This window comes from Aquarana catesbeiana, linkage group LG04 (assembly GCF_042186555.1).
Source record: "Aquarana catesbeiana isolate 2022-GZ linkage group LG04, ASM4218655v1, whole genome shotgun sequence".
Lineage (NCBI taxonomy): Eukaryota > Metazoa > Chordata > Amphibia > Anura > Ranidae > Aquarana > Aquarana catesbeiana.
Window position 1 is genome coordinate 552517982 of NC_133327.1, and position 24278 is coordinate 552542259.

General features: G+C 39.4%; 1 protein-coding gene across 8 annotated transcripts in view; it reads right to left on the reverse strand.

Annotated features, from left to right (window-relative positions):
- Positions 1-213: 213 nt before the first annotated feature.
- RIN2 (Ras and Rab interactor 2) overlaps positions 214-24278 on the reverse strand; it is a 286963-nt gene continuing 262898 nt past the window's right edge. For all 8 annotated transcript variants that reach the window (XM_073627961.1, XM_073627960.1, XM_073627963.1 and 5 more), the window contains 4 exons: positions 17863-18168; positions 16589-16720; positions 9431-9594; positions 214-7091 (listed from right to left, as the gene is read on the reverse strand). In XM_073627961.1, coding sequence (XP_073484062.1) covers positions 6756-7091; positions 9431-9594; positions 16589-16720; positions 17863-18168 — 938 coding nt within the window. In that variant the 3' untranslated portion in view covers positions 214-6755. The remainder of the gene's footprint in view (positions 7092-9430; positions 9595-16588; positions 16721-17862; positions 18169-24278) is intronic.

Below are 24278 nucleotides of genomic sequence, written 5' to 3' on the forward strand. Positions count from 1 at the left end.
GAGCCGCGGACGCGGTTCTTTACAGAAATCAGGGTCTCGCAGTGCCCCCGCGGTCGCACGTCATATGACGGCGTCCCAGAATGAGAGCTGCACCGCCCCACCGTCATTTGACGGCGGGGCGAGCAGCAAGCAGTTAGGGTTTACATACAGTTTAGGAATGCCTAATATATAGTTTGCTTCAAGAAAAGACAGTATGAAAAAAACACTAGAGTCTTAACCAAAACCACAATACCATTTATTATGTGCAAAATACATAAATGTCACAAGGTACAGTTAAACGCAGGAAGGCTCATCTACTTTACGCAAAGCTGACCAATCTTACAAGTCACCTTTCACCTGATACAGATTGAAACATAACTTTAGGCTTTGCATTGAATACACAAATATTTCTTAATATTTTTTTTCCATTTTTCCTTTTATTTTAAAAGCAACCTACATAACAAGTGACTATAAATAATTAGTGTTTTATGAAATCATATACGTATCTTGCACAATCTAACAAAAATTTCGGGTATGTTCCAGCAAACCCATCTCGAGATTTCTTTCAAATTCTCTTCCAATACATTGTGTGAGATGTCTGGACCAGCAGACTAATTACAGTACTGTTACAAATCTATATTACAAGCATGTATCACGTACTACATCCTTCTTATCTGCCGATACTCTTATAAAAGACCTTGTCTGACTTCACTGAATACCTCCCAGAATCCTTTTTCAGTGCTGGTGCAACAAAACACGTATAAGGGAATTGCAATGGTTGCATCTAGGTACCCATAACCAACCCCTAATTATTCTAATTTGCTTTGTACATACAACTCTCCTAATTACCAATATTGGAGGAGTTACGGACATGCTTTTCTGCCCTTTAAAATCTGGAGATTATCTTAGCAACACTTTTTTTTAAAACTAGTTGTTTTCACCATTTAATGTTCATCTATGTTGTATCTTAGTGCTGATCTCCTGCAGCCTCCTTTCTACAGGTATATACTCCAGTGATGAGTTTGTGCCATTGGAGGGTTTCATGACAGTGACAACAATGGACCATACAATGTGCTTTACCACGGCTGCATGTAATGTCCATTGGGAGAACACGTAACAGGTTGACAACTCAGGAATACAATTATTGGGCTTGGACAGATAGTTGTCATACAATACCAGGCTGTGCCTGAACATAAGACATTCATGGCAGGATTATTTTAATGAAGGCTTCAGAAATACTGAAAATTATTATTGAAATAGCAAACAAATGTTAGTGATTGGGTTTGCATATTCTTTAAATACTAATTTAAACAAACCCATTGTTTAAATTAGTTGGTTGTTAGTATTATTAGTTACTAAAAAAAAATACAGCAAAATCACTTTAATCTTTTACTATAACATGCATAAAAAATTAAGACAAGGCCAATACTTTCTAACACCAGACAGACTCCATATTTTTATCCTCAGCACTTTTGACCAGTAATTATTTTTGACTGAAATGTGAGCACATTTTTGTTGCAGTTAGCAGTACAAACTGTAGACCAGTGGCCATCAACCCTGTCCTCAGGGCCCACTAACAGGCCAGGTTTGCAAGATAACTGAAATACATCACAGGTGATATCATTTGCTGCTCAGTGATTGCAGTATTCTAGTCTGCATCTCCCCAAGGTAATACATAAAACTTGGCCTGTTAGTGGGCCCTGAGGACAGGGTTGATGACCACTGCTGTAGATGTTTTAAACTAAAAATAAACTTATTCTTGTGGATTAGCAAAACATTAAACGGGGATGTGGACCCCCAACTAGAAAACCCGCAAGGGAGTTGTTGATAGCAAAGTCCTGCAATATGGATATCTATACAGTGCTAGGAGCATCTATGACACAAGAGATTCTACACCACCAACCTCCTTCCTTTCCCTGCCATTTAAAAAAAAAAATGTTGCAGGTATGATGTGCAGGAACATACCTAAAGCCCCCCCACCACATCCCCCAATTCCTCTGGTCTCCTCTACAGGTCTTTACATGTCATACCTGCAACTGTTTTCTTCTTCTTTTTTTTTTTTATTACAGATTTTCAAGAAAATTTTTTTTTATAGCTTCTTGATACAGTAACATGTCTACATTTTGTGAGAACAAACTACTATATTTAACATTTTTCATCATGTTAACAGTATTTTTCAAGACATTGTTTTACAGAAACATAATTATAGAATATTGTACAAAGTATATTTTTTAAACGGGTCTACAATTTTATAACACATTATCAAAATGCTATTCCTTTTTGCTCTTAAATATAAACTTCTCATGGGGGTTTAAATTGTTGCATTCGGTTTGAATGAGCATTCAACATGGTTCAAAACACACAAAAAATGCCCCTGCAAAATTATGAACACACTAAACAGACCTTTAAACACCTGTGCATTGTGGTGCCTTGTAGCACAGGTGCATTGAGGTCTACTGTATACACATTGGGGCATCATTGAGAATGAATGGTAGCACCCCAGTATGCTGATATACTGCATGACCACTGCTATGACCCCAGCCTTAAAGTATAAAGAAAGGCAAAACTTTTATGTTTTGGAAAGGGTGGTGAAAGATTGGACCTCCTGTTAAGTTTTTATTGCAGTTTGTGCCCCAATTAGGGAGATTCACCCTCTCTATTTGTAATGTTTACTGTTATCAATGAACGTGAAAGTTAAAGAAAATTCAAAATGTTGGGTTGTCCCCAGAACGGAAATAGTGAGGAAATCTTCCAATGGGCATACTAATTTGATACTAATATCAGTTTTATTGTATTATCAGTTTGGATGAAAAGGATGTCAATGTTTGGAATAAGCAGTTGTTTGCAATGGAGCAACACATGCACAGTCCACTGCCCTATCGCCATCCTTCACTTGCACGTAACCTTTCTTTGAATTCTTTCCTGCAAAAGGTAGACACATGGCATGTAACAGACTCCTTTTGACAGCAAAGATGCAAAAGCACATACATGATTAACCTTCTAAAAACATTATGAAAACATAAAATCAAACATTCTCATAAAGGAGAAATTGCCAACGACAATTTGAGTTATATGCAGTAAAAATACAAAGTCTACTACAACATATAGATGAGATACTCTAGAGCCAGCAAGAGATATTCCTTATATATTAAAATGTTAACCCACATGCATATTACTGACCTATAGATAAAATAAGAAATCCTTACAGTTTGCCCGAAACTGCCATAGAACTCTATGCATGTATCTAAATAATATATATAGATTACTGCGATGCACTGCATCAAACAGCCTTGTCAAATAAGAGCTGGAAATGGGAAATATCCAGCAACTAAATAGATACTTCAACATCAAAAGGTAATATTTTGGCATACTTTAAAGAGTGTGTTGTATTAACCAAAAGCTGAACTAAAACTACTGTATTTGTATTCTGTACAGTGGAAAAAAAATATGGTGCAAGCTGTCCCTTACAAGCATATTTAAAGGATTTGGTTTTATGAAGTAAAGATCAGATCATTTGACAGTAAATAGTATGTAATATATTTTCCATATACACAATACCGGGATGACATCAAGCTCCCATCTTAAAGAAAATCGAAAGTTTTTCAAAAAAGGTGTTTGGTTTACAGTATATTTAAAGGCTCCTGCATTACAGCCTAACAGGTCCCAGATCCAGTTATGGCATGATCCACAAGCCCTAAAAAAGTAAAAAAACAAAACAAAAAAACCCCAAGCTTTCTTAAAGCCTTGTACAAATGATAAGAATTTTGGATGAATGATACATCGAAAATATACAGGCTACTAAACTTATGAAAATTCTCATATGACAGAATACAACTTTGGAAGGGATGTAATGTGTTGTATTGTACTGTAATGTATTCTTTTGTTTCCGAGCATGCGTGGTCTTGCATTTCCGATTTCTTTCGAACAAATATTGTACTGATTAAACTAAAATCATACGATCTGGTATCATACGAGAATAATATTCGTGTTTGCCCCTTCGGATAAATTTGGATGAACTGTCATAACCGGCTCTTGAAAGCTGTGTACCAACGATCAGATCATACGATCGTTTGGAACGTGGTATTATTCATTCGATTTTCTGATCGTGTGTACTAGGCTTTACCCCATTTCCCTCCAACACCCAGTTGAGCCAAATCTTTCTTTACTTTTGGCTCACACTCTTACTGTCCTAGACATTGCAGCTTATGGTGGGAGGGTTTCAGCAACAGAGGCCAAACCAGAAAATGGTGGGCAGAAACAGGTACGCCAATTCCTGATTGGCAAGCTACAGTGAAAATGCTGATAGCCACGCCCCTTGCAACATCTTCTCATCCCAATGTATTGCCTAAAACAAACCTGAAAGCAGCACATTTTTATTCCAGAGGAACCCTTGAAATACATTTTCAGATCTCAGGGAACCCCCTTCTAAGAATAGTCCATTGGGGGTCATAAAGGAAAATGCCCCTTATCTTGGTGGTCAGTGAGAAGGTTTTGCTCTTATAATTGTGGTTAGAATGCCACTCTTACAGTCAGCTACAAAGATCATTGGTGTCATGCTACGGGCTCTGCCAAGTGTCAATGGACCTGCAACCATCAAGGCACCAGAGTTCAATTAGTCACAGCTCAAGGAACCCCTAGAAACCGCTGGAGATAATCCAGGGTTTTGAGGAACCCTGGGTGAGAATGGCTGATTTAAAGGAACAAAGCTCCCCAGCATCCACATAAAAAATAAATATTTCTTTGCTGTGGAATTAGCCTTTACTTTCTTTCAGCCTGCCTTACCTAGCTGGCAGTCTTCCACTAAGCTGACTGGCCAATCTTTTCATAATGATATCATAGTGATCCCAGAACAGATGACTCATATGCCTCTGTGTTGAAAGCAAAAAAGGTTAAGAACCACTAAGCTAGGCAAACCATAATGAAAGAGTGTGATCTGATGAGAATATATCGATAATATATCTGAATCACTTGATTCTATCCTGAAGTGCATGAAAAACTTACTCCATACCACTAATATTAGAGATAGATATTTGTGTATTGTGTTATTTACATGGTCTTGGCTCAACAAAGGCTTTGTATCGCAAGTTAAGTTTCTTTCCACAAAGAAAGACGGAATATAGAGGAATATGTAATACTATAATACGTATGACATCTGAAATGTAGATTTTGATGAACTATTGCTTCTAAACAACTGACCACCCACAAAGTAATGTTGATTTTATCAGTGTTAAAGCCTTCTTTAAAAAAAAAAAAAAAAATTTTAAAAATCAGCACAAGGGATATGACTTATCTTCAGTGAGATGTGTACCTGTTTCCTCTTTCACCTAAACCTTCTTCCTTTGATGGCCACCCCCACTCCTGCAACATTCCGGTGCTTCAGAGACTATTAGACCTAAGGAGGGCTGTCACAGGCTCTCATCAAGAGTGATGACCAGCTCTTTCTGCCCAGCTCATCCATTCATAGCAGCTGGTACTGCAGTGTCTATAAATGAAACCCAAATTATGAACAGAGGGGGTGGCCCTATCAATCATCTGGCATCCTCCAGTCACAGATTGTGCTAGAACAACAACTTCTATGAATGCAGCAGTGGAGTGGAAAAGACGGGTGAAGTTGGGTACTCTTGATGAGTGCCCACAGCTCCTTAATTCTTTAAAACCCTGCTACATCAGAAGATTACAGCGGCAGGGTTGGGGTGGGGAGGGCATCATAGAAGGAAGATTTTAATGAAAGGAGGACACAGCACCACATGGGACATATCCCAAGTCATATCCTTTGTGCCAATATTTTTTTTGCTTTTGTTTTAGATCGACCTGGGCTTCAAAAATTTTCAAATCAAAGAGAAGTGCAAGAACAATTTCATATTTAAACACCTATCTATACTATAGACCAAACTTTCTCAATCAAGAATGATTGCCTAGGTGAGTAAGGACCCTTACTCTTTCAAAGGAAGCAGTATTAAAATTATGCTGGAACATGACAGTTATTTTCAGTGTTTTTAAGTTCAGGCAGAAATCCGAAGTTCAGAAAAGTCAATCAAGGGGAGTCTTTATGTTTCTATACGCTACTAGCCTATAATTTTGCACTTAAAGTGTTGTCCTAAGCGTTTTGACACAACAGTCTGAATAATTTTGGAGTGAGGTGTTATAAAACCCAGCTAGTTTTGTCTAGTGATAACACCAAATTTATTATGTTTAGCCATTTTACCATAACCTAAACACTAAAAAAGTTTATGACAAAAATAGCTGCTTATAAAAAAAAAAGTAAATTATAAAAATACATGTTATATACATAATACAAAAAAAATGAACTTCATGCCTAATTCTCCCCACCATGACAAGTCTTACAATGTGTGTTTTATAGAAAATTTCAGTGCTGACAAATGCTGTAGTTATTTCCCATACACTTAACTGAACAAAAAAAAAACCCGTTTGATAAAATAAAAAAAGATGCACAGAAGATTTAGTGGTCCTTCACACTGTTACTTTTCAATTTGAAATATCAAATACTAATGCCAACTGCATGTGACTAAAAGCCATGACCTCTAGGCTGAGGATTGCTTCTCTCTTTGTAAGTCCACAGCTCAAGGTGATATTCCGGGATAAGAGAAAAGCCCATCGCAACACAGTCAGTACTTCTCCACATCCTGACTTCTGTACATTTTTTACAGGAGTAAAAGAGTACACAGAATGCCCAACAAAGCAATATTCTGTCCATAGATTGCAATCAAACTGATGGACAGCCATTCTGAGTTCCAAATCAGCCAAGGTGACAGCTCTCAGAAATCTGCGTCTTCATCGTTCTCATCATTGTCATCATTATAGCTGATGAGCCCCTGAGGGTCGTTATTGATGCGTTTGTATACAAAATGAAAGACTTGGAGGTTTGGTCGACTGTGAAGTTCAGCTTTAATTTTCTGTGGGTATGTGTCTTCACTGAGCTGCTGCCAAGTTTCATCAATGTAAAGGAAGAGACCATAATTTTCATGGTCCTTGATGTTAAACCGCTGAGCGCACATCATGCAGATGTCTTCTGTCGTGGTGTAAGGCCTAACAATTAGTGTCTTGCCAGTACAGCCACTATCCACTTCTTGAAGGGCAACCCTCAAATAATTCTGTTACGGAAAAAAAAAGGAACAAACACAGAATGTTACTAAATTACATTTAGACCAGGACCACAGTTCTGCATAACATCACATACCATATTGCTGACTGTCACCAACACACTGCTGTGTATAATAAAACATTCTATACTGGCACCCTGCCTGCCAGTATAAATCAGCTGGGTACTTTTAGTTTCTGTCCCTACATAGTACATGTTTGTTCACTCTGGGCTTGTGCATTTAGAAAGGAACTGTTAGCAGAGTAAGATAACAGTTTTAAGGCTAGTTAGTTGACTGGGGTCAGAGAAAGGCAGCACAAGACAGCTGGCCCAGGGAGGTAGAAAGTACAAATCGAGCCATGATTAAGACTAAAGCACATAAAAAAACACCCCTTTTATAAAGTCACTTAAAGTGGTTGTAAACCTCAGAGATAAAATATGTACAAAACCTATCCTTCTATAGTGTGTACTTGTCTCAATTAAGAGCACTAAGTGTAATTTCTGTCTGCTGCTTCATTCCTATGCTATCAGCATGAATCACTTTTGACAAGTTTTCCAGACACAAAAAAGGTGACGGGGTTTGATCTTCAGCTGACTGAGAGCTGTGCGAAGGGGGTGGGGGGTGTCCCTTCCGTCCAATCAGCTCTCACTGAGCTCTGCAAAGTGTAACTCTCTGCCCCTCTCTTTTTTTTGAACTTTCAGACAAGCTTTATAAATTCTGCACTTTGAACAAATGTAGAGAAGAGAAGACTGCAGATAGATACAACTTATGTAGAAGGATTTGTTTCATCTCTGTGTATCACCTGAGGCCAGTCACTTCACTGGGCATGTATAAAGGTTTACAACCACTTTAAAAGATATTCCCCAGGATTAAAAATAATCTATACTACATTACAGCAGTATCTGCCAAAAAACTGCTGATTATTCTTTTCCAGGAGGGGGAAGTCACCTGCTAATGGTGAATATTTCCAGCTGAAAGATGGTCCCTCAACATAAAAAAAAATGGCAGGGTTCTCTTTAAGGTTCAAATACTAACAGGGCATCTAAACAATTAGATGGCACTGTATACAACCACTATCCTAATTCTGCTCAATATCTTGTGTATTGGAGTAGCGCAAAGCTCTGTCCCTGCTTTGCCTTTACCTCCAACTCCAGCACAGGCCTGACAGATAGTCAAACTATAAGTGCTATTGTTTTTATTGATGCCCGGCAGTTTTGCTGTGTTCAGATATCATGACTATACATCTTCTAAATGTAGGTGATGGGTATGGTTTTACATACCAAAAAACATCTGACACAGGAAATTAACAGGCTGTACTGATCAATGTACATCAATTTACTGATGTATCAATTTTATCAAGAATAATTTATTAAATATATAGGAAATCAGTGATATCATGATTGTTACCCTAAAGTAGTTCTAAAGCCTAAAGATTTTTTAACCTAATGCATTCTATGCATTAGGAAGATAAAAAAAAATCTTCTGTGTAACAGGATCCATCCTTCATCCCCCTTATACTTACCTGAGCACATTCTTGATCCAGCGCCATGCATGAGAGCAGAGACTCTCTCCGCTCTTTCCCTCCTTACAGGGAAGACTGATATCAGTGGGAGCCATTCTCCCACTGCTGTTAATCAAATTTTGTGACGAGGGAGTGGGGGTGGGGCTGAGCTGAGCCTATAGACCGCAGATTCCTTCATAAAGTGTACCTGTCACTGCCTATTACTGTCACAAGGGATGTTTACATTCACAGGGGGGTTGGGTAGGGGGAGGACTGTGTGATGTGCAGGGGGGCTGTGTAATATGCAGGGGGGCTGTATAGTGTAAAGGGGTCCAGAGGTACGGGGGGCCGTGTAATATAAAGGGGGCCAGAGGGGCAGGGAGCTGTGTAATGTAAAGGGGGCCAGAGGTGCAGAGGGCTGTGTAATGTAAAGGGGGCCAGAGGTGCAGGGGTTGTGTAATGTTTTCTTCATTCATTAGCAGCTGAATGTGGACCTCCATTCACATACATTGAATCTGGCCCTGGGTTAGAGCATGTGCCTGGTTATATTGCTCTCTATGTCCCTAAATGGGGGATTTATCCTCATTTCGTGGTGGTGATTAAACAGGAAGGGAGATGAATCTTCCCAACAAAAGACATAGACAGCAAAAAATCCTACAATAAAAAAGAGGATCTAACCTTTGCCCATTCTTTAAAAAAAAAAAAAATGGTGTTATTGCTGGTGCTTCCAATCTTGATAACCACACAGGATGTGCAGGGAAATCTTTCCAATAGGGATATGGAGATTAAACTAATGAAACAATGGTTGGAGTTCCAATTTAATATAATTGGCCTGATGTGTTAACATTACCTGGAAGTCATCGATGGATGGAATGGTCCTGTTTGCAGTTCTCCTTTTGTGCCATTGCTTTAATGTGTCTCTGGTTTCTGAATTTAACAATCGAGCGGCTTGCTCTTCCTGAAAGTTCTTTATCAAGGAAAGTGCCCCATATGCACTTGTCAAGTAATAGCCTCCTAAGGGAAAACAAGCATACCGTGTAAATCTACAGCTAACAACAATATGACTGTTTTTTTTTTTTAGTTAGAACAAACCTTGTTACCCATGTGCCTTTGGGGCGGCAATTGTGATGGCTAAACCAATATTTCTTATAGTGTAGGTATAGTGATATCACTAATTCATGAGCAATTCCTAGTGAATTGATAAGCACATATGATCATCTTGGAACTGGCAAAGTCATAGAGCAAGCCTATATGTATGTATGGTTTACTGGTACGATTTTAAGAAAAAGTGCACCTATGTGCATTATGACGCTTCTCATACATAGCTGGTTCACTACCATTTTTCCTAAATTTATTATATCAATATAGCACATAGACAAAGTGACAGTGTTTCTTTAAAGAACATTAGAATTAAGGAAAGAGTAGATCTGTAAACTTGCTTGATTGGTATGCAAACACCAACCTAGTCTAGGAAGTTGGTGGTTAGCCACGTCCCATCCAGCACCTTCCTACTGGCTCATCACTACAATGATGGCCCTACTGATCAATCAAGATGCCCAATAAACAGAGCCAAGCACTAACTTAGTAGCTGATGTTCCAATTTTGTATAAAGCCCACCATACACATTAAAGTCTGACTGTACAATCAAGATTCACCAAAACTTTGTAATATAAGGGCTTATTCAAACTATCCATTCAATTTGCAGCCAATCAGGCAGCACATTGTTGTTGGTAGATCTAAAAGGGGTGAGTTTGTAATGTGTATGGTGAACATAACAGATTTCCCTGGGTTTTGGGGTTGACCGGGACTGTCAAAAAGCAATCTCAGACAGCAAGTATCTGGAGATGGCCATTATTCAATTCAAGTGTTCGTAACAACATCACAACTTGTTTTATACATACCAACAACACTGAGACTTCCGTATGGTAAGTATTTTAAGGCTCCATGCACATTGGGCTTAAAAAAAACATCTGTTCTCTCTGGAGTAAAAAACGTTCAGGTAGAGCATTTTTTGTACAAAGTTTAGAGGAGTTTTACGTTTTTTCTGCCTTCAAGCTCCAATTAGAAATGCGAACCAGAAGGTTTTTTTTTTCTGCCTCTAAACTTTAAACTCAAAATATGAGAATAAAGGATTGGGTATATTGGCGCTACCTAAAAAGAGTCATATATTGACCAATGTAATTAAATACTGAGATAGCCTATAATTTGGCACCCCCTACTTTTAGTTGTGAATCTAAGAGGTATGCAGTTTATAAAAGCCCCCCTTATTTACAATATGGGTAGTGCCACAACCGCTAAGTAAGTACGTTTCTAATGCTCATATGTTCAAACGATTATGATAGGCAACAGATGTCGCACAGCTTACTGGATCCTACTGTATCTGGAAAAGGGACCAGAAACTGGATTCCATATAGTGCATTTACTAGGAACCATATAACAATACGGTGATGTATCCTAATCTGATACGTTACATATAATCATCATAGGTTACAATTGCATAGACCAAAAACTACTCAATAGCCCGGGAAACAACAGCAATTAGATTTTCAACAAATATTGTAACAGTCCCATATATTGATGTTGAATGATTTGTGTAGATTCCCACAGGTGACTTGGTGCTGCAATAATTTGTCAGGTGACTCTCGTGCTCCCCCTTTGGTTGCTTACTCACCAGCTCCCAAAACCCCAACAGGGGTATAACGCTTATGGTATGATACGCTGGGTAACTTCCGTCTGATAGATCCTTATGTTGTAATCAGCTCCCCAAGCCCCCCAGCGGGGTAATCCACCTGTGTTTGGGAAATGGATCGCCTTGCTGCCAGGTATTATGCTGGATGTCTCCTGTGCTCTTGAATCCTTGAAGATATTGCTTCCACTCATATATTTAGGAAAAAAAAGAGAGCTTCTATAGCGTAATAACGTATGGCCACTTTATTTAAAAAACACATCTACACCAGCAACGCTGGTATTATGAAGGAAAATTTCCAAAATTAAAAATGACAAAAAATATACTAAAATCAAAAGTAAAGAGAAAAAATAAAAATAATAAAAAGTCCCAATCAAAAAAAAAAAAAAAAAATTAAAAGAGAAAATAAATAAATCTACCAAGTCCAGGCACTGGTTATGTGTTTCTGTCCAGATGACTTAGGACAGCAATGATTGCCAGGCAGAGTCCAAATTACAATTGGATGTATAGACAAGGTCCCTCCAAACAGGCATATGGAGCGCAATGATGGTGTGAGGCTACCAGCTGCTAAACAGCGTCCTCCTCTCTCCTATGCCGTGGAGCAGACTGACAGAGCGTGATGCCGTTGTGCGCGCTTCGTCACATGACGTCCTCAGCAACGGTGTCACACTCTTCCCTCTGCTAAGTTTTATAGAAGGAGAGCGCATTCATCTTTAGCCTCCCCTCAAATTTCCGGGGCTCGTTTTCAATGTGTTTCCTATGGACTCAATTTAAAATGTATATAATACAGGAAATACTCCTATTAGTTACATAATGAAAACTGGATGTTCAATTTGCATATCCAATTGGTTATGAAAATTCATGAAAGCGCTCTCCATTAACACAGAGACAATTCACTCATTTCATTAATACTAAACGGTACTCCCCCTGCTGGTTCAAAGTAAAACAGCCAGTGTGTTAATTAGGTGTACAATACCTTTGGAGAAAGGTTTCTGAACAATATCACATACAAAGTATTTTAACAATCGGCTTGAACATAGGTCCTAAGATACAAGTATATCCCCAACATCTACCATAATACCACCACATATTTATATGCGTACTCTAGTTTATCTATAGAAAATGTGTGTTTATAAAAATTAATAAACCATAAATAATGTAATATGTCAGGAAACCCGACTATTCATAGGTGAAAAAACCTAGGTTCAGAAACCTTTCTCCAAAGGTATTGTACACCTAATTAACACACTGGCTGTTTTACTTTGAACCAGCAGGGGGAGTACCGTTTAGTATTAATGAAATGAGTGAATTGTCTCTGTGTTAATGGAGAGCGCTTTCATGAATTTTCATAACCAATTGGATATGCAAATTGAACATCCAGTTTTCATTATGTAACTAATAGGAGTATTTCCTGTATTATATACATTTTAAATTGAGTCCATAGGAAACACTTTGAAAACGAGCCCCGGAATTTTGAGGGGAGGCTAAAGATGAATGCGCTCTCCTTCTATAAAACTTAGCAGAGGGAAGAGTGTGACACCGTTGCTGAGGACGTCATGTGACGAAGCGCGCACAACGGCATCACGCTCTGTCAGTCTGCTCCACGGCATAGGAGAGAGGAGGACGCTGTTTAGCAGCTGGTAGCCTCACACCATCATTGCGCTCCATATGCCTGTTTGGAGGGACCTTGTCTATACATCCAATTGTAATTTGGACTCTGCCTGGCAATCATTGCTGTCCTAAGTCATCTGGACAGAAACACATAACCAGTGCCTGGACTTGGTAGATTTATTTATTTTCTCTTTTAATTTTTTTTTTGATTGGGACTTTTTATTATTTTTTTTTTTCTCTTTACTTTTGATTTTAGTATATTTTTTGTCATTTTTAATTTTGGAAATTTTCCTTCATAATACCAGCGTTGCTGGTGTAGATGTGTTTTTTAAATAAAGTGGCCATACGTTATTACGCTATGGAAGCTCTCTTTTTTTTCCTAAATATATGAGTGGAAGCAATATCTTCAAGGATTCAAGAGCACAGGAGACATCCAGCATAATACCTGGCAGCAAGGCGATCCATTTCCCAAACACAGGTGGATTACCCCGCTGGGGGGCTTGGGGAGCTGATTACAACATAAGGATCTATCAGACGGAAGTTACCCAGCGTATCATACCATAAGCGTTATACCCCTGTTGGGGTTTTGGGAGCTGGTGAGTAAGCAACCAAAGGGGGAGCACGAGAGTCACCTGACAAATTATTGCAGCACCAAGTCACCTGTGGGAATCTACACAAATCATTCAACATCAATATATGGGACTGTTACAATATTTGTTGAAAATCTAATTGCTGTTGTTTCCCGGGCTATTGAGTAGTTTTTGGTCTATGCAATTGTAACCTATGATGATTATATGTAACGTATCAGATTAGGATACATCACCGTATTGTTATATGGTTCCTAGTAAATGCACTATATGGAATCCAGTTTCTGGTCCCTTTTCCAGATACAGTAGGATCCAGTAAGCTGTGCGACATCTGTTGCCTATCATAATCGTTTGAACATATGAGCATTAGAAACGTACTTACTTAGCGGTTGTGGCACTACCCATATTGTAAATAAGGGGGGCTTTTATAAACTGCATACCTCTTAGATTCACAACTAAAAGTAGGGGGTGCCAAATTATAGGCTATCTCAGTATTTAATTACATTGGTCAATATATGACTCTTTTTAGGTAGCGCCAATATACCCAATCCTTTATTCTCATACTTTTACATAGTACCCCACCAGGTACTTTGTGTAAGGGAGGCAGCAACCTTAATTTCTGACCCTATACACGCATCCTAAAGCGCAGTTTTTGTTCTATCTATTTTAAACTCAAAATATGCCTCTTAACGTCCTAATGTACATGGACACATAGGATAACATTGAGCTGCTTCTACAGGCAGAACACAAGACTGCTGTAGAAGCAACGTTTTTTAAGCCAGTGTGCATGGAGCCTTAGTGTCTGGCAGGTCTATATATTGTTTTTTTTTAATTCAAAAGAGCTTTATACATATTTATATCCCATCTCTCTCCATTCTTTATGTTAGTTATCTCTGATTATCAGGCCCATGTCACAGCACAGTTTCTATTTGCAGGCACGGGGTAGACAAGTTCAGGAAGGGAGGAGGAGGTCCCCTCTGGTTATCTAAGACATACCACTCTCTCAACAGGATGGAACTATTTAGCTAAACTTGACCATAATAACATAGGAATTCTGTAATGGAAAATCAGCTGTAGAGAATAATGTTCCATAGTAAAAAACTTCACGGTAGCAGTACGGAACAAAACAATGTAATGGTTTAAATGGCCATATTTTAGGTGCTACACTGTTGTGTCACACGCAGAGACACAGAGAACCTCCATCATTTCCGAATTGAAAACTGTTGAACTTTATTATTAAGTTTTAAGTCAGAATTTACAGATTTCTTAAAATGAAAGAGGACATTAAGCCTGATGTTTAGTTCAATGTTTAAACTGTATCTACTAAGCAGTGTTAGGCTACATTCACATTAACAATATGTATTTGCATTAATATGAAGTGTCGTAGAATAACTATAGAATAACTATGAGCAAATTCCCACGTTGAACTGTACCAGCCATTTGCATTACATTTATGTTAGTATAATGTACATTATTAGTGTAAGTAAATGCTGTCTATGTCAGATTTGACCCTATTTTAATCTAAAAACCTCACATCAGTTTGTGCTATAAAGGAAGGGGGATTACACTGCAGACACTAGATATCTCATGTGAATTCCATCTTGACCAATCAACTTTCCCAAGGTCAGTGTTGTGGAGACGTATGCCAAAACTTTCTTGGCCATACTGGTCCTATGGATCACATGAGTGCAAGATCGTTCTCAGAAACTCCTGTGACCCGTTTTCAGCCGGCAGTGGGCTAAAGCCCGCTGTCGACTAACATCACTCAGCCGGTCCAGGCTTGGAAAAGATCCCAACTTTACAGTTGGGATCCACACATATGCCTGGAACGGTAGCTGGCTCAGCCTCTCAATGATATCCTGAGAGCCTGAGCCAGCTCCTCCTGCCCCCCTCCACAGCCCAGCATTTCAGTGAACTCTGGAGGGGGGAGCAGAGAGCAACTGACAGTCACGGCTCTTTGCTCAGAGCAGAAGGGGAGACCTGAGAGATCAGTGGTGTTTGATCACCCAGTTCTCGCTGCAGAGTCGGCGGGGGACAGATGCAGCATCAGATCGATCCTGCATCCACCTAGCTGAGTATAATTGTTTTTTTTTTTTTTTAATCCCAAACTTATATTTTAATGCTCCCTATTCAGCCATAAATGGCCAGACAGTTTGAATGTTTTCTAGGTTTTGTAGGCATTTTACGTCCAAGACAGCTGTTGGCTCCAGGGAGGAGATTACAAATGGATCCAACTATTTTTATCGGTTTGGTATTTCAGTTGCTGGCAGATGCCAAAGGAGGCACTTAAAGATGCATATAGGTTTACATAAAGGTAGTGCAACCTGGAAACCTGGACTCCCTGGATGCTCTAATATGCATATAAAGACTTCAGAAGCTAAAGTTATGCTTGGCCTAGCCCCTCACAAACACCACTATTGACCAATATTGACCAATAGTGAAGTATGGGAGGGATGGGACAAAGCACAACTTCAAGGCAAGATGTCTTTGTTTGCATATTTTCCAGGGTGCTCTATAAGCAGGCAATATCCTTACATATTTCCCAGTAGGTCTGGCTTATTCAGTAAACATCAGTTTTATTTGAGAATTATTGGGATCAACCATCATGTTACAGACAAGAGGCAGTCATGAGTTTTTATCACTGATTTCCCCAGTTGCTGTGATCCTTTTTTACATAGAAGTAATGCACACTAAAGCAATCCAGCTTTTAAAAAGATCTGTTGCGTGAGAATGTTTAACCAGGGAAGCTATTTATAGGAACTGTGAATTCAACATTAACATGGGCCATTTGGAATCACTGCAAAGTAAAGTCAAATAAATGTGAAACCTCCATGTGTATTAACCCATACAGTTTAAGTACACTGGGTGAGTTACTGTTGAGAGAGCTGACCTTTGCTTTCTCTGGTGTATATAACAAGTCTGTTTATACAATTTCAATCCTAAACCAGATAGATGAAAAGCCTCCATGTGCTTCATGTGTTGGGTGCAGTAAATGAGTCCTCCTACTATAAGATAAAATTGCAACTTGCAGAATATCTTTTAACACACTACAACTTAATTATGAAGCAGAAGCTCTTTTTATTACTCTTTTCACACTATTAAAAGGAATAAAAGTAAATCCTACCTTCTCCGTGCAGTAGAGCTGGGTCCAACAACTCCATCATATACTCAATTTCAGTGTCAATTTCCAGCATGTCACACTGAGCAATGACATAAGTTAGAACTGGCAAAAAATCATCTGCTCCATACATCCTCCCTATAATACAGATTAAATATAATTAAATCTAAGCAGGAGGAGAAGATCATGTTATATATTGTGCAACGTAAAATGATCAATATCATTTTATTAACATTTTCATATCTTCCTGAGGCTGTATCCTTTAGGGGCCTATTCACACCTGGTCAGTTTGGCTGCATTGGGTAGCCCTGCCCAGCGCAGTCCCAACAGATGGACAAGGCAAATTGCCTTACATGCTATTTATGCAATTCACCTCAATGCACTGTGGTAGGGCATGCACAATTTTTTTTCACTGCAGTCTGTCACGACGCACTAATAAACATGAATAAAACGTCATTTTGGTGACAAACCAATAAAGCTGAAAAAAAATAAACAGTCCAATATGCTTTAATCAGCGCTGCGTACACCATAGCACACACTAAAGGGCTGCATTACAATGCAGGCCCTAAAAGCAACAGTAAAAGAGCATACTCGTTAGTAAATTTTATATATATATATATATATATATATATATATATATATATATATATATATATATATATATATTCATTATTTTATTTTCACAATGGATTTTTTAAATTTTGATATTTGGCTTAAAATCTAACATGAGTTTTTTTTAAATTTTGAACAGGGGGGGGGAGGGACAATATGGAAATCGGAGGGCTTCTAAGCCCAGCTTGTTCAATTAAGCTTTGGTCAGGTCATAAACTTCCCCCCTTTGGCCCTATAATACATTCCATCAAATTTTGATTGTTATGCCTGTGGTAAAGTATTCTTGAGCTGATTTCCAAGTAAAGCACAACAGAGGAGTCTCTTACAAAAAAATGGTACTTAATAATCTAGCCTTTTTTTTTGCTATGCCTATACATTGGTTCTATATGCCAAAGTAATACAAGCTAAGCAGTTTGTGTTGATACTATATAAAATGACTCTAGATCAGCCTTTTTAATCCTTGAAATAACTTTCCAGTATTAGGGAATAACCTGCTAATAATTATTTTATGTACCCAGCTATTGATACATTAGTGTAATGGTCCCTAAGAAGAATGCTCCCTAAATATGTTGTCAATGATTATTCATCGGATATAGGTGTGTGTATATGTATACAACAAAAATATTACCACAGGTGTATCACAACATGGCTCCTTGTTCATTATGTACCTGAGTTATTCTCCATGCACGTATAGATCAGTTTGCAAATTCTCAGCAGCAGCATCACTTTCTTCTCTGGAGAGTACATTTTCTGCATGGTGCACAACTTGACTCTGATCTTTTCCACATCTACAGATTCTGGAGTTGGGGTGAGAACCCCCAGCTCCTGAGGGGTCCTCTGTTTTACTAATAACAGGTTCTCCTTCAGTTCCCTCCATGAACCATCTGCAGTACGGAAGTTCTTTAGCATGTTTTCTATATATCCTTTCAGTGGCTTTAATATACACTTGTGCATTGCTTTTTCCAGGACTATATCTGAAAAACAGAAGGGGAGCATGTTATTGTAATCAGGGTGAATTAGCAATAGACTTTTCCACTATTATACTAAAAAAAAAAATGTTGGCTATTCAGTTGAGTATCTTGCAGAGCTGTGTTTTCTTCCAGTCCTTAACCCCTGCCCAAGTCCTTCAGTATATTCAGTTTGCTCTAAGCTTTGGGGACCAAAATCATCTCTCTTTTGGCCTCCCTTGACACCTTGGGCCTGTGAAGATGGGCTTTGGGTTTGCATTTGAGATCAATTTGAGAGGTTTCTGAGAACATTCAGAATTCATTAGCAGATAGGTGCATTTGACCTGCAGTTCACCACCTCAGATCGTTAATGTCTACCCTCTAAGGCCTCTTGCACATGGGCTGTCTAGCTGCTGTTTGTCCTAACTTGTGTTCAGTGCATTGTTCCTTGAATGCATCGGCTCTAAACATGGCAGCCACTCAGTACAATGCTCAGCACCGTTCAGCCGTAGCCTGTCATAGAGTTTGACAGGCTGCAGACAGCATGTCTGGATGCTGCTTTTGCATATGCAAGGGGCTTAAGCTGTACCATGCTGCTATTGCATTGACTTGTAAGGGAACCAAAAGTTCTTCCACACAGGTCCCTAGTCACCGTCTCCCTTTCCAAAACAAAAAAAATATATTTTCTCAGGATTCTCTTTATTCAATGTACTTGTCATTTTAGTAAAAAAGGTTTAGTTATGCATTTTTAGGAACCAAAGTCTAGTTTCCATGAAACGGCGAACATAGTCAATGAGTCCAAACCATGCCAGTGGATATTTTTTTTATGGCACTGCTAATTACCTATCTACGTGTCACATTATTAAAGCGAAATGCTGATTAGGGTCAGAGGGAAAGTACATTCATTGGGAGGGACAGCCCAAGTAGCTGATAAAAGCAAAATATTGCTCTAAATTCAGATGTCATAATGTCACAATCTAGTATCTGTAATTAGAAATGGTTTTCATATTTTCAACTGCACAAAAATTCCAAGTACTAGAACAGCTTCAAGCTACATGTAACCTAAATAACGATACCAAAAGAGGCACTTCTTAGATTCCTGTCAGTATGACAACAAAGCTTCTACAGTTTATTAACAGCAAGCCATTCAGGACCCAACCATGGCATCTTTATAGTGACTTAAATATAGCAAATTAAAATGCTAGCCAGTGAAAAGTGACACAAATAAAAACTCACTTATCGTTAATTGCATTATGACTTTTGTCCCTCATTTTTCTAATCTTTAGCGCCTATTCAGACTGTATGAGTTTCAATAAAAAAAAGGCAAACAGTGAAACGCCCCATGACAATGAGTTGCATCGCTCCTATACAGCACACATCAGCAGCCTGTTTAACTCTGGGTTACATTTGCTTCTGAGGTAAACGGGTCCTTAAAGAGTATCATAAGCCAAAACATTCTTGTTTGCTTTGTATAGGAAGTGTTACAAGTTCTATCAGATTTGCACTGCTGTCTGTGTGATGGGTGGGGGATAAATCTAATGGTCTTGATGCCCATTGGGAAACCTAAAATTGTACAAATATCACAGGAACAAGCTGGTGAAAGGAAATTTCCAATAAGGACAACCGCTCTGGTGATTTGTGGTGATTACCCCGGAAAGATTTCCTCTCATGACCTGTTGTGTCTCCATGACAGAACACCAGGATGGTGTTGCACCTAATTATTGTGCCTGACCTTTTACATTATTGGGTCAACTTTTTTTGTATTAAACTCACATTCCGGCTCAGGATCGAGCACATCTGTCCCCATAGCAAGCGCTTTGCTGTGGGGGCAGACAGAGAAAAGGAGGAGCGGACAGCGCCAGCGGGGGACCCCAGAAGAGGCACTTCGGCGCTGATCTATGCTGAACCATTGCACAGAGCATGGCATTGCATGTTTGCTCAGATAAAAACCAAAACTTTAGAATTACTTTAATTTATTTCCATTGATGGATGCTTCTTCTCAGAGATGCCTCATGTTTTTAAATAAATCATCCACATCTATTTTAAACACCACTTTAAAGTGCCCCAGTTTATTAAAAAGGAGTCAACATCAATGTTTTGCCTTACCCTGCTTTCACACTGGGGCGGTAGGGGGCATTGGCGGTAAAACAGCGCTATTTTTAGCGCTTTTTTACCGTGGCATTCGGCCGCTAGCGGTGCGGTTTTAACCTCCCGCTGGTGGCCGAAAAAGGGTTAAAACCACTCGTATAGCGCGGCTATAGCCACAGTATTGCTGCGGTACAGCCACGTTGTCCCATTGATTTCAATGGGCAGGAGCGGTTTAGGAGCGGTGAATACACCGCTCCTTCACCGCTCCAAAGATGCGGCTTGCAGGAGATTTTTTCTTCTCCTGCCAGCGCACCGCTTCAGTGTGAAAGCCCTCGGGCTTTCACACTGAACAAACAGCGGAGGCTGTTTTGGGGTGGTTTGCTGGCGGTATTTTTAGCGCAATAACGCCTGCAAACCGCCCCAGTGTGAAAGGGGCCTTAAAGTGGTTGTAAACCCTCACATATACCCAGTGAAGTGAACGGCCTCAGATGATACACAGAGATGGAAACAAATCCTCCTTCAGTACAGTACGGGCGGAGAGGCTGCAGTGACACTGTGTGAGATCTGATTGGGGGAAAGGAACACAACACCCGCCTCCACACAGCAGAACTGTATTCTGAATAGACGACAGCGCTCTCTCCCCCTCCCTGATGACACAAATATATCTCATGTGCCGGAAAACTTTTCAGAATTGACTTTTGTTGATAACAGAGGAATGAAGCCCTAGAGAGAAACAACACTTAGAGCTTTGGAGAGAGATAAGTAAACACTACAGATATATGTACTTTGCTCAGATTCCATGACTGAGGTTCAAAACCACTTTAAAAGGCAGCTAATTCATATTGGGCTGCTAAAACACCAGAATAGACTACTAAAAGAAAAGTTTTTGCAAGGCAGCACACGACAACCTAAGGAATGTGAATTGTGGTGCACTGCAGTGTGGGTGCTTTAACAGCTATCTTTCTTGTGTTTGAAAGGCACTGTAATGCACCATACAAGGTGCTGGGCATCAATGTGCTTTGCATTAATCAGTGGAGTAATAAGTGGTAAAAGTGTGTTTGCCATGTGTTACCATAACGTATACGTGATAAACCAGCCTTACAGGAGACATCAAGGTGCACATATAACTTCAACTGCCTTTATCTGAGGATCTACTGATTATTAAAAATGCAGTTGTGACTGAAGGTGTCCTCTCTTATGCATTTGATATATTCTCCATTCGAATTGTCCAGATCTAGGACGGCTTACTTAAAAACATGCAAGCATCACTAATCAGGCCAATCTTCATTCCTGCATTCCCCTCCTGCCATGTGCTGCTTAGAACACTATCAAAATGACTGTATCTAACTCATTGGTTTTACTGAGGAATATTTGGTTACTGAAACAAAAGTCCGGCTGTTTTTACAGATTGGCAATTTTAATGCTTCGCATTAACTGTCCACTAAAATCAAAGAATAAACTGTTGTGATTACAGTAAAATTGTATAGAGTGGGAGCATTTAAAAGCACAATGCATATCCACATAACGCAGCACCCCTCTAGAATCCTGCATTGTCATCAGTGCAGAAAGTAAAGAGAGTTTCCCCAATGGTACATATAACAATAAAAACCTGACAGATGTAATAACCCTTCCCCACTCCAAATATCTCCTACAAAAAAACCTTTGTGTAGCACCAGCCAGACAATAAAATTAGATAATGTAAATGACAGTGACCTGACTTAAAGTGGACATAGTATCACGTATATTTTTTTTTTTTTTAGGTACTTCTTGCCTCTGAAGATGATCAAAATACTTTATACTCCTCCTGACAACACTTTCATCTTCCTTTTCCCCCCGAAAGCCTCCACCATCTTCTTTAATCAATCATTCAAAGTCAACTTCTACTTTCTAAACCTAGATGCTGGCCCAGATATGAGGCAGTAACACCATGGACATGCCAGTGTAAAAATCTATCATCCCAAACAGATCAATCCTCGTAATACTCTACTCAGTAAGACCATGGGTTCTTTTTACATGGTAGACAATCCAGGGGTGTTATGCCGCATCTTGCATACCTGTTTGAAGAAAGATTTCATGCTCTATGGGGCACGGTAGGAGACAGTATTGTTTGATGAAAGTGACATGCCCTTTTTTTTTATTTGGTGCTTTGCTGCCAGCGCAATGAGTATAGGGCTGTCCGGCGGCTTGTACAGCCTGCAAAATTCAATATGTCTGAAAGTGGACTGCTTTTAAAGTGGTAGTAAACTCTGTTACACCACTTGTACCTACAGGTAAGCCTATAGAAAGGCTAAACTTGCACTTTTTTGGAAATATTCAGAGTGCATGCAGCTGGTGACATCACCGGCACATGTGCTCTGAAGGTTCGCTATTCAGTGCCAGACCTTCAGAGCCCATGCCATAAACGGCGTCTCCCTCACGCACGCGAGTTACATCATCACGCCCCCAGCCACTCATGTAGTTGGAAGCCATGAACCCTGAAGGAAGACCAGGGTAAGATGTCAGCCCTTTAAGCACTGACAGCGTGGTGCTGGAGGGCTTTGTTCCAAGGTAAGGTTCTTATAATGTGCTAGTAGCAATGCATACTAGCACTTTATGACATTGCCTTGCAGTTTGTTTTTTTTTTTAACCAACTGCGGTTTACTACTGCTTTAATTATAAAATAAATGTCTTTAAAATGTATACTCTCGCTGTATAACATGTCATTAACTAATTTATATGGAACCAGATGTCAATGCAAATAATGCATTCTTCACCCACTCTACAGTGAGAATGTGTTCTTTGACCACCATCCTACTTATACCCTATTGGAATAATACATATTTGTCATTTTACAATGTATTTTTTATTTTTTTTAAGGATTAGTTATGCATTCTTAGGGGAAAAAAAATCTAGTTTCCTTTAAAGAGTGAACATAGTCAATGCGTCCAAACCATGCCAGTGGATTTTTTACATGGCACTGCTAATTACATCTCTAATGCTGCTTAGTTTCAGAGGTAAAGTACATTTGTTGGTAGGGACAGCTCAAGTAGCTGATAAAAGCAAAATATTGTCATACATAAGGCTACTTTCACACTGAGGCACTTCAGGCGCTACAGTGCTAAAAAATAGCGCCTGTAAAGAGCCTCTCCTGCTTTCACACTGGAGCGGTGCGCTTGCAGGACGGTAAAAAAAAGTCCTGCAAGTGGCATCTTTGCAGCGCTGTAGGAGCCGTGTATACACCACTCCTAAAGCACCCCTCCCCTTTGAAATCAATGGGGCGGGAGCGGTTTGCCGGCAGTTTTAACCCTTTTTCGGCTGCTAGCGCCGATGCCCACCCGCCCCAGTGTGAAAGTAGCTTAACAATCTAGTATCTATATTTAGAATTCGTTTTCATATTTTCAACTGCAGGAAAATTCCAAGTACTAGCTTCAAGCTACATGTAACCTAAATAACAATATCAAAGGAGGGACTTCTCAGATTCTTGTCAGTATACCAAAGCTTCTACAGTTTACTAACCATGCAAGACCCATCCATGGCGGATTTACAGTCACATACGTATAGAAAATCAAAATGTTAGTCTATGAAAAGTGACAAAAATAACTCACTAATTGGTAATTGCTTTATGACTCTTGTCCCTCATTTTTCTAATCCTTAGCGCTCATTCACACTGTATGAGTTTCCATAAAGTTACAAAAAAACTAAACAGTGGGGTTGATGTACTAAAACTGGAGTACAAAATCTGGTGCAGCTCTGCATAGTAACTAATCAGCTTCCAGTTTTTAATTAGGCTACTTTCACACTGGGGCGGGCGTTGGCTGTAAAACGCCACTATTTTTAGCCACGCTTTACCGTCGCTGCCCCATTGATTTCAGTGGGTAGGGGTGCTTTAGGAGTGGTGTATACACCGCTCCTACAGACCTGCAAAGATGCTGCTTGCAGGGCTATTTTTACCTTCCTGGAAGCGCACCGCTCCACTCGGGCTTTCACAATGGAGAGACAGGAGAGGCTCTTTACAGGCGCTATAGCGCCTGTAAAGCGCCTCAGTGTGAAAGTAGCTTTAAACAAGCTGA